The 14,577-nt window shown below is 44.0% G+C and overlaps 1 protein-coding gene across 1 annotated transcript; it reads left to right on the plus strand.

Annotated features, from left to right (window-relative positions):
- The first annotated feature begins 645 nt into the window (after window positions 1–645).
- ovol1a (ovo-like zinc finger 1a) lies at window positions 646–13,415 on the plus strand. The gene is made up of 5 exons (XM_030088096.1): window positions 646–1,100; window positions 9,555–9,784; window positions 10,572–10,793; window positions 10,883–11,027; window positions 12,027–13,415. Exons 1-5 carry the CDS (start codon window positions 1,001–1,003, stop codon window positions 12,332–12,334), a joined length of 1,005 nt encoding a protein of 334 aa, XP_029943956.1. The 5' UTR covers window positions 646–1,000; the 3' UTR covers window positions 12,335–13,415.
- Window positions 13,416–14,577: the final 1,162 nt, after the last annotated feature.

Below are 14,577 nucleotides of genomic sequence, written 5' to 3' on the forward strand. Positions count from 1 at the left end.
CTTTAGAAATGTGTGATGCCATGACATGGGATGCCAAACACATTTCAGTTTACACTCCACAAGTGTCATCTTCAGACAGAACCATATTAACTATTAACCTTTAAAATTACAACCTGAAGTTCTTTTGCAGTGATGCAGAGTTTACCTGATGGAAATGTTTATATTTTTGCAAAAAAACAAGTACCTGGATGCAAAAGAACAATAAGTCTGATGAGTGCAACATACATTAAAACTGGAGTAGTTACTTCAAAATAATAAAAATACTGTAAAAACATTTTTAAATTTTTTCTAATGAATCTAACATACATTAAAAATTTAAATGATTAGTTTAAAGTATTGTATATGCATTTAAAAACCAGTACAAGCATTTAAAAAATGTTTTCGGACTCTTCTGCAGGATGGAAGATTCTAAAATCAGTTTCTAAAAAGTCAAAGAGTGTGTGGGCCGCGACACAGATTATAAAATAAAAACCGTTCCACTGGTTCCTCCACACCTTAAAGCGGAATGGAGAAGAAAGAAGGAGTGATCGCGGGAAGGAGGGGTAAACCGGTTCTTCAGGTATCCTCGGGCTTGTTGTCACCGTTATTTCTGCCGCGCATGCGCGCTGCGGCACGTTTCCTGCTTTTTTAAATGAGTACCTGCGCTGCGTTATGACCCACCTCTCTCTGTGTGTGTGTGTGTGTGTGTGTGTGTGTGTGTGTGACAGTGTGTGTGTGCGTGTGTGTGATCGGGGATATCAGCCGTGTTTTCTCTCTCGCTCTCCACCGCTCCCACTCCCGTTATTTCCGCGGCGGATGAACCGGTCTCTACCTGCCCGGCGGAGGCTCACCTGAGCGGGACTCACCTGTCCGCGCGACGCGTAACTCCCACAGGAGAGAGAAATCGCAGCGGAGGAAGGAGAAGAGGAAGATCGACAGCTTTACTCTTTGTTTTGACTTTTTCTGTTAATTACCGGATTCTCCCCGAACCGCCGCTCGCGCGCACCGGGACCGGCGGATCATGCCGCGGGCCTTTCTGGTGAAGAAGGCGAACGTTTCGCCGGGGAAGCGGAACTGGAGCGAGCTCCCCGACAACGAGCGGGGGGACGTCTACATCCCAGGTGAGTCCTCCTCTCACACACACACTCTTCCCCCTCATTCCGGGCCAAACGGGAGCCGCCGCCGGTACCGCGGGGCCCGCTCCGTGCGCCTCCGGACACTTTTACGCACGGATTATTCTTTCATTTATTAGTTTGATTTTTAACGCTGGACCGCTGTGGCGTGGCAGGTGGAGGCGGGTGGGGTGGGGTGGGGTGGGGTGGGGAAGAGGGTCCGGCGGGGATTGTAACGGGGCAGGATAACGGGAAAGCCGCCGCGCTTGGAGACGTTGGAGGAGAAAAAAAAAAAGAAAAAGTAACTTTTACGCAACTTTAATTCAACTGGTTTCAAGCCCACATCGTCTCAACTCGACCTCCCTTCAGTTTTGTTGAAATCCTGATCAACATAAATAACCTCTTCGGTGTAACTTGACGGGATCTGCTCCGGTTTTTTGCACCGTCTCGTGAGCGTTGCGGCCTTTATCGCAGGAGATCCGTTGCTTTTTTTTTTTCTTTCTTTCTCGTGTCGACCTTCAACCCCGAGTTTTCCTCCTGCAGGTAATCACTGCAGCGCCTTCAACCCGAGCACAGATCCCGTTCTCAAACGTCCAAGATCTCACCGAGATCTAAGAAACAACCGTTGTGAACGTTATGCTTTACTTTTCGTTTTTACGCATAAGTTTTAATAATGCGTAAAAATTATTTTATTTTCTTTATTTTCTCCACCTCTGACCTGAAAAGGTGCAAAGGATCGCAGGCCTCTGCGGCTCCGTCTAATTTCTGGTTCATCCCGATTTTTTTACATTTAAATGAGGAGAAGAGGGATTCGAACCCTGTGCTCCTCAGAACAATCCCCATTGTTGCCACCGGCGCAGGTTTTATTGTAAGGGCCAGTCTGGTATCAGATAACAAGTAACGGACTACACCCTAAACCTCTCCCTTCCCCCCTCTCTCCCTCTCTCCCCTCTCACCGTTATCCTTCAATCATTCACTTTTACATCCTCTCGCAGGTAAATGTGACAGGAACGTTTTAAAACAGCTTTTATAAGCATATATATTGTGACTTTTTTTTCTTCTTTGTGTATTTTTATCAGATTTTTTAGCATTGTACACATTCTCCTAATCTAGTTTTATTCTTTTTCTTCTTAAGACAGCAAAGAAAATTCCAAAAGGAACGAAAAATAACAACATTAATGGAAACAAAACTGTTTTGGATGAATAAGTAAACAAAAATGAAGGATAAAAAAAACCAGTGAAAATAAAATAAATCATAATAAAAAGATGTAAATAGTCAAATATTAAAAGTTAATCTTCCAAAGTTGGTAATGGACAGAAAAAGGGCTTCAAGTTTTACCAAAGTCATCTAAACAACCTTTAATACTGAACTTAATTCTCTAAATAAACGGAGATTATAAACGGATGTATATATATATATATATATATATGTATATATATATATATACATCATATATACATATATACATCATGCCTTAATATTATATATATATAGGCCTGTGATATATATATATATATATATATATATATATATATATATATACATACATACATATATATATATATAAAACATTTTATATAAATTTATCTTCTTTTATAGTAAAACAAAAAAGAATAACAAAAAACTAATTTAATCTATTTCCTGTTTTGGCATAAATAGCTACTTTAATCAGTATTTTTGAGCCTGTTTTAGCATTTTTTTCAGTCAGTACTTGGCGTTCCTGATGTTGTATTGTTAACAGCTGTTGGGTTTCACAGACAAAGAGCTTCAGTCACACCGAGCAAATGAATTTCAGATATGTGGTGAATTTTAACGTGTAGTCTGTAAATATTACAACTGCCCCACATTTGTCTTTCAAAATGGCATAATTAATAGTTTTACTCCTCTTTCCCTGCTTTTAGTTTGAAACACGTGACACATCTTAAAAGAAAAACTCCATCACAAGGTGACGTTTCACATTTATTCTTTTAAGATACATTAACCACTCAACTTTTTTTAGTTGCATTGAAGAAAACATCACCACAGTGTTTTTTAATAATCTTTTATGCAGTAAAAACTGGACAAAACAAGATTTGCTCAGATTGAATCTTTCACCATTCAGATTTTTTTTTACCTGACATAGTCTAATAACTCCCCTGACTATTGAATTACATTGAGAAATACATTTTAGTCCTTAATCATCTGATAATACATAAAAAACCTCCCACATCAGCACATTTGATTTAAAGCAGCATGTATGAATCTCATGAACACAGGATGAATGCAGCAGTAAAATTTAGAAATGAAATTGATTTGACGGCGTTTTTGTGTTTTAATAGAAACTAAATTGTGAGTATTGTGAGAAATCTATCACCTAAAAGACCAAACAGCTGTTGTGTGAAGTTGATCGTTTCTCAGGAATCGCCCGATAGCTGAAAGCATTTAAATGTCGTTGTTGGTGTTTAGAGTTCAAGCTGAGTCCAAAAACACAACAGGGTGTGAAGCTGTGATTGTCTGGAGGCCTGTGATGTGCTTGTTATGGAGCTGGGTGGGGGTGGGTGGCGGCGGATCGCCTGCAGGCAGTGCAGGCGTCGAGCAGGTGAAGCCAGGCTGCCGGATACCGGACTCGGACCGGGAGTCCCAGGGAGTGTTCAGACGGAGCGCTTCCTCCTGCAGAGGTTGTCGATGAATCGCGTCGGACTGCTGCCTCTGTGGAAGCCTCCGAAGCTGCGTTTGCAGTCGCTCTTCTCCTTCTGGGGCTTGGGGGGGTCGGGGGGCGGCACGCTGCAGCGGTCCTTAGGGCAGGCCGCCGCTTTTGAAGCTGGACTGAGCGACGTTGCCGGTCGGGCGGCGCTGGCACAGGTCGTCAAGTCTCGGCGCCAGTCTGGGTGGAGGAGGCGGCTGGCTGTGGCTTCGGAATGACGAGAGGCTGGACGAGTTGAACGCCGGACGGTTGGGGGAAGTATACGAAGAGTGGCTAGGGGGGGTGTACGTCGGGCTGCTGGGGGTGTTGAAGGTAGATCGGTTGTGGGAGTTGAACGCAGATCGGTTGGAGGTGTTGAACGCTGAGCGGTTTGCCCCACCGGCTATCGATCTGTTACACCCGCCCATCGGCCTGCTGCCTCCGCCCATCCTGGACCCGGCTGTCTGCCGCCCACACCTGCCACCGCCAGCACCACCACCCCCACGCCCCCACACCTCATGTTCGGTCAGCGTTGAGTCGGAGAACCTGGAAGCCAAAACAGAAATGCCAAAGGACGACGAAATCAGCCAAAGTCAAAGTCCTAGATACCTGGAGACAGTTTCTCCAGAGCTGAAAGCAACTCTTTGCGTTAAAGCCACAGAGTGAAGATGTGACGCTGAGAAGAGGGATGATGGGAGTATTTATACTGCTTTCTTTATGATCTGATGCTATGCGGCACGTGAAGGATCCGGGGAAGTTTACAGGATTCCGGTTAATGCTAGCATGTTGGGAGTGGCTGACCAGACGAGTCAAGGAGGGACGATTCTCGAAAAACAACAGAATGGAGATACTTTGTTTATGCCTGACGGGAATTCTTGTAGGGTCGCTCCACGCAGAACATAAAACAATAACAATAAATAGAATGCAAGTTATATTATCAATACGATGCTGCATAGTGTTCTAGCTCCTGGAAAAAGATCCCCGAAACAGAACAGTGAGGATGACATGACGTCTTCCATCAGCAGCAGGAAAACCACAGAAAACATGAGGTTGACGACAGTAAGAGAGATTCTAAATTATGTTCTGACAAAATATGAAGAGGAGGAAAACACCAGCAACACCAGCAGCTGATTTATCTCCACATATCTTCAGTATCTCTTAATCCAGCAGTCAGAACAATGTTGCTCAGCGGCTTCACTGCTCTAATCCGTGCTACATGCTACATGCTAAAGAGATTCAAGGCTCGCACACCAGTGATGCTACATGCTAAACATGATTAAAGTCTGACTCATACACTCACGAACAGGGAGCTCGGTCCTTGTTAACACACAGCGCAGTGTGTAGATAGACGTTACACACTGCGCTGTGTGTGTTGTACTCTTTAAGGGTGTTGGAGGTGACGGAGCGTCGACACAGAAACTATCGGAGGTGGTTCACAGCACCGCATGACCTTTGCGTTTTCTTCTATTAAATATCAATGCAGAGGTTAAAAAGTGACTGTTATAAGCACAGAAGAATGAAATTAACAGGAAAACACAACCAATACTTTTTGCATAGAGGGGTTTTTGAGTCTTTTGGCGACAGGAAGGAGGATCTCCTGTGGCTGTGCTACTGAAGGTACTCTTGCTGTCGACCAGGATGTTCAGTCGGGGCTTGTTTCAGAGCAGCTGGCGCCAAAATCAGTCCCAGCAGACGTTCGACATCTCTACCGAACTAAACACGTCCCGCCGCTCCGTGATGATCAGCAGCTCTCTCTGGAGCTCGGCAGCGGTCTGAACCAGTCCCCGGTCTGCTACTCGACGTACCTGCTCGTCGTGTGTCTGTGTCAAACAGGCCGGCCGATACAGTCACACACACAGAAGGAATGATAATTAGCCAGCGAGAAAACAGGCGTGTTGAATACTTTGTGAAATGTCAGATGCCTTCAGCTTGGACAGACTTCAGTGTATGTACGGGCACCGCGCCGCGCTGGGAATTCATTCTCATCTGACAATAAACAAACACGTGCCTCTTTATGGTGGGTCACCAGTTTGCTCTCCTGTTTTTTTTTTTAATTGGCTCCATTTCGGGTTCGGGACTTGCAGCACTGCCGAGTTCAGGTTAATGCAGTAAAGTAACTTCTTTAAATGAAAAAGTTGATGATCATAATGTTTTTTCAGATTCACTACATTAAAGATGAGACGCAGTGAAGATGAGGACAAGTTAATTATCTTGTGCTAATCACCAGTTTTAACCTGTATCCTGATTTAGCTTAACTTAACTTGTACTGGGGATGCAGACTAACTTTGCCTGATTCTATTCTAGTACAAAAAAAAAGGAAAATATACAAAAAAATGCTACTACCTGACATTTTCTGTCATGTTTTAGAAAAAAAAACCCTTAAAAATCAATATTCAGGCCCCATTTGACAACATTTTTAAATGAAAATAGAAAAGTTTCATTGGGGTTTGGCCGTCCATTTGCATGACAACAGTGGCCAGAAACAGTAAAAACGACTTCCAAGGTGGAGCTGCATGCTAACTAACATTGTGTGCAGCGTTTCTGCCATTTCTGTGGAAACCAACTTCATTTTAAAAACATTTTCTGAAATAAATACGCAAAACAGTGGGTCATTTTAGTCAACTTTAGTAGTCAACCAGTACAGGACGTTTTCCAGATGACGGTTTGCGTTCAGAAGCCACGCTTGTTAGCTTGTTAGCATGTTCGCATGTTAGCTTGTTAGGTCAGCCATGTTTCCGCTAAACTTTAGCTAAGCTTTAGCTTCTCATTCAAGAGTCTATCACTGCATTCATCAGGGAAGTTCAGGGGTGGTTTTGGCCAAAAGGAATGAGAGTTTCAGAGTAAATATATACCGACGTCCATGAGTGGAGATGTAATGATGTTTGTATCCGGAGAGTTTGCTCTGCTGGTCCCCCGGCGGCCGTCCGGTTAATGTTTATTGGATGGGAGGAAATGTAACGGACCCTGCAGACGGCCTACTGCTGGAGACAATACGCCTTGAGCAAACACACACACACACACACACACACACACACACACACACACTCAGTGTTTGACAAAGTTATCCACCGATTGTTGACTCTTTTCCCCCGGCAGAGCGATGCTAAATGGATTTTTAAAAAAAAAAAAAAAAAAAGAAGTAGAAGAAGTGTGCAAACCTTTGCTGCTTTATTCAGAAGCCCCTCCCCCTTTACCTGCCCAAACACATGTATGTCTGCACACACACGCACCTCATTCAGCCATAAATTGGTTGGGGTGGGGTGTGTTGGACGTGTTAGAGGCGAACAAACACCAGATGAGATTAAATGTCCAGCCGGCAGCAGGAGTCGCCACAGAGACTGTCTCCGCTCAGCGGCAGCGTCAGCAGAGCGGGGGCGACCATGACGCTCTTCCCACAAATGAGGCACTTTTAAAAATGTTTAAAAGCAGGGGGGAAACAGACTTTGCAATGTCGATTCTCACAAAGAAAGAATCCACCAAACACACTTTTCCTGTAGGGATTTGCAGTGGGAAAAACTGCTTGAACTTCGCAAAATTGGGAACTTTTTACCATTTATGTGGCACGTAGTAGAACTCTTAGAACTTTTGAGGCTATTCAAAGACTTTTTAAACTACTGTGAGTAAATAAACGCACATACAAGCCTCATCAGAGTGAGAAAAGACCAAAACCCTGTTTGTAGATATGTTGGGAGGCTAAGATGCTTCAGCAATGCTACATGCTAAACGAAAGTATCACTCATACACTATCAGTGCTATTTTTAGGTTTCTGTTGAGGCGTTGCTTCATCATCTGTGGAGTGTCGGGTTTGATTTATTGTGCAGTTTGTGTATCAAGTTGCCGTGAAGTTGAACTAGCTGGTTGTCATAACCATTCAGGGCAGGTTCTTTGAGGCTCGGCTGGTCGAGTGGCTCGTCTTCAATAGACTGGTTGGTGGCTCGTCGAGGCGTTGTGATTGTGATTGCTCCGCTTTACCGGATCATTTCCAGTCCTCCACCATCCTTTACCTGCAAACCGTCTCTTCGAACGACTTCACGTTTGTCGACGATGCAACTTTGTCTCTATAAGCAGCGGTTCTTCAACATCCATCAGCTCGCGGTGCGGTTCCACCACAGATCCTGTGTTGGTGCGGGCGTTTTGCAGAGGCCTCTCTTGCTGTACAGAAGTTAAAGTCCGGATGCTCGCCCGGCCGTTTGGCTTCCAGAGAACCGTTACCTCTGCGTCATCTTCTCGTCCTTTCAGCTCGCCGCCGGCGGCCTTCATTTGCATCCGCGTTTTATCTGGCTGAGGCCGAGCAAAGTCAACCGAAGTCTGAGCCACACCTGCCTTTGTACACACACACACACACACACACACACACACACCTGCATGTCCCGGTATTGTACTGTAGGTTTGTCTCTGTTGGTGACATCCACCCTGCAGAGGAGGGTTGTTTGAGGAGAGAGCCGGTGCTGCAAGACCGTCTGGTCTAACAAGTCGAACTGTGTGTGTGTGTGTGTGTGTGTGTGTGTGTGTGTGTGTGTGTGTGTGTGTGTGTGTGTGTGTGTGTGTGTGTGTGTGTGTGTGTGTGTGTGTGTGTGTGTGTGTGTGTGTGTGTGTGTGTGTGTGTGTGTGTGTGTGTGTGTGTGTGTGTGTGTCTGACCTGTCTCCATGGAGACTTTATTCTCTGTCTAAAGCCAAATGTTTAGAGGTCTCTTTTCACCAAATGTCTAACAAACTATCTAATAAGGTCCACCTGAAGGGGTTTGATACATGTCTACATCAGCCCAAACACACACACACACATGCACACACACAGTGCACACTCCTCCCCACAGAGACCCGCCCCTCCCAGACCTGGTCAGCACCCCGCCCCGGTCCGGGTTAGTCAGTGGGATCTTTCATGGATTTACCCTCCAGACAGCGCGGTCCCCACAAACCACACACACTCCTGCATGTGTGTGTGTGTGTGTGTATTTAGGCATGTGTGTGCGTGCAGAATAAGTTGTGCTAAACAATAGTCCAAACATGTGCACACCCTCGCCCACGCACACACCTCCAGCTCGGCGTGTTTGCTAATTGAGGGATTGTGTAAATATGAAGCGGTGCCGGTCGCCCGGCTGTTATGAAACCCAGAAATTCTCCTCGTTTCTTTGTTCCCGTCGTTTCTCCTTCTGCACACAGTCAAGAAACACACGAGATTTTCAAAGAGTTTGTCTTTTTTTAATGTTTACTGTCTTTTTCAGGAAGCGTGTGTCTGTTTAAACAGTTTACCTTTGATGTTTTTTAAGAGGGAAATTCTTTTATGGTGCCGCTCTACACTGAATAGACTGTTAAAATACCAGAATAATGAAAATTAGCATTTTATATTTAATAGATAATTAAATGTTGAATATACAAAAAACTCTAAAAACAAATATTGACAAATATATTTATTGACAACAATAATAATAATAATAATAATAATTCTTCTTCTTCTTATTGTTATTATTATTAACATTAGCAATAATAATAACTACACAGTTTTAATAAATACACATAAAAATTCTCTTTAAAAAACTGACAAAAAAATCTATATCAATGATAACAAAAATAATCAAGAAAACTAAAAGGACTTCATTCTTTATGGAGAGTTCCGCAAAAATGTACAAAATCAAGAATCAAAAATGAGAAAGAATCATAAAAAACTTTTTAATAGATGAACATTTAAAAAAAATAATTAATAAAGCTGGTAAATTCTTAACAGTCTGAATTAGTAATAGTAGTAAAGCTCTGTCTCCATGCCGTCTGATCCGTCCTGACTGTCCTCCTTTCCTCCCTCCAGTCTCCATCTTCCCGCGCTCCGTCCTGACCATGGAGGCGGAGGCCAGCCCGGCCGAGACCTCGCCGCTCTGCCTTGCCAAGCGCTCCGTGGCCGACGCGCAGACGCACGCCGAGCTGCCGTCCAGCACCGTGCTGGGCCGGCCCCGCGACCCGGCCGGCTCGTCCGAGGAGAGGTCAGAGGTCAGGAGGCGGTCGCAGGGCGACTCCACGTACATCCGCTCCAAGATCAAGGTGAGAAGTTTAAATTGATGCCACGTTCGTGTACCTGGCCGTTAGAAGTAACTTTCACTGTTTTCATTATTTGTACCAGAGTTTTTTTTCTTTGGTCCAAATCCTAAATGTAGATGCACCTCACCACCTGGTGGTGGAACCTGGTATTACAAGACAGCCGCAGCTCGCTGCCGCCAACTTTTCTCCTTCATTTTTAGGTTCTGTATCATGAAAGTGTGACTTATCACTAATTCTAAGATTGAAATGCACCACCTTGTGGTAGAACGTGGTGTTACATGACAGAGTGAGCTGTAACTTTCTGTTCTGCTTGAATTTTCTTATTCACAATATTTGTAGTTTTTAGTGAAATATGTTTTTACTGGTACATTTTTTTTCAAACATTTGTTTTCACGAAAGTATTAAAAGTTTGAACAGCAATGACCTCAAACCAGTTTAATGTGCCACCTTGTGGCACAGAGTGGTATTACAAGTATAAATGCCGGAGGCGAGTAAACCATTTTCTCTGCATCTCATTTTTGAAATTGAATATCTGTATCTTTATATTCTAAAGCTGTAAAGTCAAACAGAAAAGTCACTTGAAGGCCAAAGATGTGGTTTACATCAGTGGACAGATTCAGCTCCGTTTTTTTCTTTTTTGGGGAAGTTCTTATTGATTTGGTGGAAAATTTGGAAACAAAAAGTGATTTCTCGCCGTGCGTGTTTCAAGGAAGCCGACTGACCTCGTGTTAATCTTACCAATGAGAAAGTATCAGGTTGACATCCATCGTGTTCTTCCTGTCTGTCCCAGGTGACCACGGGAGAGTTACCCCCCGCCCCCACTGCTCACCCTCCTCCTCTTCCTCTTTCTCTTCCTCTTCCTCTTCCTCCCACTTCTCCGCCCATGGTGACGCATAGCGCCGTGATGCAGGTCGCCCCGGCGGCTGCCACCACTCCCTCCACACGGGAGAGGGTCTCCATGGTAACCAGGTCATCGGGTCAGAGCTCATCCTCGGGAACGTTCGTCTGTCAGGTATGAAGTTTATTATTATGATGATTATTTACTTTGAGGTTAGAAAACATCAGAGATCGGGCTTGACTGTCAAGCCCCGCTGCGTCCAGGTCTGCCAGAAGACGTTCCAGCACCAGCGGATGCTCAACAGACACGTCAAGTGTCACAACGAGACCAAGAGGCACCTGTGCAGCTTCTGCGGGAAAGGCTTCAACGACACCTTCGACCTGAAGAGACACGTACGCACACACACAGGTACAGCGGCCCGCACGCGCAACACACAATGGGTTAAAACAAGAAGAAGAAAATATAGGGAAGAAGAAACTAAACTAACTTTGAATTACATGTTTAAAATTCTGTTGTTTTGCGTTTGAAGGCTGTTTTCATCCCATGATGTAAATTACAGCATCCATCAGTCCACACACTCACTTTGATTTCCTTTCAAAATAAAGTGCCATGTAGACTAATTTGATACAATTTCTACCTTAAAAATACAGTTTTCAACTGAAAGTTACCATAATTATGACACTGAAAAAAATTAAGCTTTATTCAGTCTTACATTTTTGTGATTAATGTGGTTAACTCTGATAACGCAGATGGATAGATAAAGTACAAGCTTTGGAAACTCTTTGTACTCTTTATATTTTTATGAATGAGGAGAACTGGCCTGAGCTTCTTGGTTTCCTTTATTGTATTAAGTAGTTCATAACACTTGTGGTGGAGCAGATAATTGCATATATTGTGAGAATTGTTCACTTTTTGATACAAGCATGAAATTTGGCATATATACTCTTTTCAAAAATAACACTGGTCATGCAAAATTCCAAGATGGCAGCGCAAAAATGTGTTTTTTCCTTAATAACTTGAAATGCATTGATTAACAACCTGTCTGTACAAGTATATATATGCTGTATCTCAAGAACCGCACTCGACGTAGACATGTACTTGGTGCCAAAATATCTGCAAGACCCAACTTTAATTTTTAACATCAATACCTTTATAGGGCTTAAAATCAATGCATTTTGAGTTATTAAGGAAAAACACAATTTTGGGCAGACATCTTGGATTTTTCAGTCGCCATCTTGGAATTTTGAAGAGTACACGTACCAAACTTCATGTTTGTGTCACGATTTTGTCATTATCTGCGCTACTATTGTACAGCACACTCAACAAGCTATGGTCAGCAGTGTTTTAGAGTAAAGGTGAGATTCCTGCCCTCAGACCTCGTCTTGTTGTCCCCCCTTCCCCCTCCAGGCGTGCGTCCCTACAAGTGCACGCTGTGCGACAAGGCGTTCACGCAGCGCTGCTCGCTGGAGTCCCACATGAAGAAGATCCACAGCGTCACGCTCAAGTACGCCTACAAGGAGCGCCGCAACAAGCTGTACGTGTGCGAGGAGTGCGGCCACACGGCCGCCACGCAGGACGAGCTGCTGCTGCACCTGCACGCGCTGCACCCCGACAGTGCCCTGCTCAAGGGCAAGGCAGCCCGGAGGGGGTCCTCCGCGCCGGGCTCGCCGAGGGGCGCCGACAGCGACGACACCACCGGCTCCGCCGGGCAGTAGGGCGCCGCCCGGGCCTCCGAGACGAGCTTTGCACCTTCAGCTCGGGATTTGAACCCGCATCCATCCAACACCCCTCCCAAAAAAACAACAAAAGACTGTACAGGTTGGGAGTGTGTCTACTGTATCTACTGTATATCTGTGTATATTTATGAACTTGTGTGTGGATTTGGGCATTACCTAATCGGAGTGTGACCAACGGGAGTGTTACACCGGGGGCCGGCGGAGACGTGCGCACGCTTCAGAGAAATGTCTTTTTAACAGGTCGGGTGGATTCGGAAGAGGGTCAGGGTCCCATTAAAAAAAAAAAAAAAAAAAAAAGTGCTTATTCTGAGTTTAATGCCAAAACTTTGACTTTCTTTAAAGACGTTACAGGCTTTAAAAACTTTAACACTAATGACAGAATGCTTTCAAGACTTTAAAAAAGGAATAAGAAAAAGCATTTGAAGCATTATTTATTTATATTTTTTTTTTTATTTGGTCCTGATCCTCTTCGTAAGTTCAACAAGTGCATTGAAAAGTAAAACTAAAACTCCTAAAGATTTTCTAGTATTCCAACAATATGTCTAAATTATTGGAATACTTCATAAAAGTCTTTGGTTTTACTTCTATATTTTGACTTTTCCATATATGTGTAGATATTTTTTTTTTGGTTTGTTTGCTTGTTTCTTGCACCTGCACTCTCATGAGCCAAAACATTATTCACATGCCTGCTGTTTCATGCATGAACGGAAATGTACTGAGATGTTGATAATGTTTTGGCCGGTGTGTGTGTGTGTGTGTGTCTCTGTGGGATGCTACTGTGGACGTGAACCTAAAAGGGATTAATATATAAAACATGTGAATAACAGTCACTGTGTGCGAACACCGAGTGTGGGCAGATATGCTGGCGTCCGGATCTTGTTGACAGTGGAGCAGCGGTCAACACGGTTCGAGTCCCAGCCTGGTTTATAGAGTTTACCTGTTTCTCCCTCTGCATTTTTAATTAAGAGAATATTTATACACATCACATCAATTTTTCACTCAGAATGTTCATTTGGATGCAACTGCAAAAATAAACTTCTCAGAGCTTTATTTAAAATGACAGTTTTGTTTGTTTTTACCTGTTTCACAGAAACTTTTGTTTTCAGAAAAAAATCTTTTTTGATATCATTTTTTTTTTTTTTTCCTCTATTCAGATATTCAGTTTTTTTTTCAGTGGTGCTTGATTAAAGTTGCAGTTTATATTTGGAGGAATATGGACAGAGTGGTATTGGAGATCCTCAATGAGGTTTGGGTGAGACTGTGTTGGGTTTGAGTGAGTTTGGGGGACATTGGGTTGGATTTGGGGTGGTTTTGTTGGGCTTGGGTGGGTTTGTGTTGGGGATATGTTGAGTTTGAGTGGGTTTGTGTTCTGTTTAAGTGAGTTTGTGTTGGGATGTGTTGGGTTTGCGTTTGTGTGGGGTTTGAGGGCAGTGGGTTCGATTTAGGGTGGTTGTTTTGGGTTTGGGACAGTTTGTGTTGGGTTTTTGGGCATTGGGTTAGATTTAGGGTGGTTTTGTTGGGTTTGAGGGTCTTAGAGTGAGTTTCTTTTGGAGTTCTGTTGGGTTTGTGTTGGGTTTGAGGCCATTGGGTTCGATTTAGGGTGGTTTTGTTGGGTTTGAGGGTCTTTGGATGGGTTTGTATTGGGTTTGGTTGGGTTTGTGTTGGGGATGTGTTGGGTTTGGTTGGGTTTGTGTTGGGGATGTGTTGGGTTTGGGACAGTTTGTGTTGGGTTTTTGGGTATTGGGTTAGGTTTAGGGTGGTTTTGTTGGGTTTGAGGGTCTTTGGGTGGGTTTCTTTTGGAGTTCTGTTGGGTTTCTGGGGGAATTGTATTGGGTTTGGAGTGGTTTTGTTGGGTTTTGGGGGGATGGTAAGTTTATGCTGGGTGTGGGATTGTTTGGGTGTTTTTGAAGTGGTTTGTGGGGGGTGGGGTGGGGATGAGGGGGTGAAGAATCTTGGGTAGATTTGGGGTATTTGTGTTTTGGTTTGTGGGAGACTCCTGGTGCCCTGGACCTGCAGCTCTTCAGGTGCAGCTCTGCTCACAGCTCCTCTCACAGTTTTTTCAGCAACATTCATTCAGAAAAAGTCAAAAATTCCTCATGGGAAGAGCTGCTGCAATTCCAAAGTCTCCCTCCTTTTAATCTTCATCCCGTCATCTCACTGCTCTTGTTTCAGCAGCTTCCCTCCACTTCACACCACCTTTTTCCTCTCCCTCCGTTGAAACT

The sequence above is a fragment of the Salarias fasciatus genome, chromosome 3, assembly GCF_902148845.1.
Source record: "Salarias fasciatus chromosome 3, fSalaFa1.1, whole genome shotgun sequence".
NCBI classification, from domain to species: Eukaryota; Metazoa; Chordata; class Actinopteri; order Blenniiformes; family Blenniidae; genus Salarias; species Salarias fasciatus.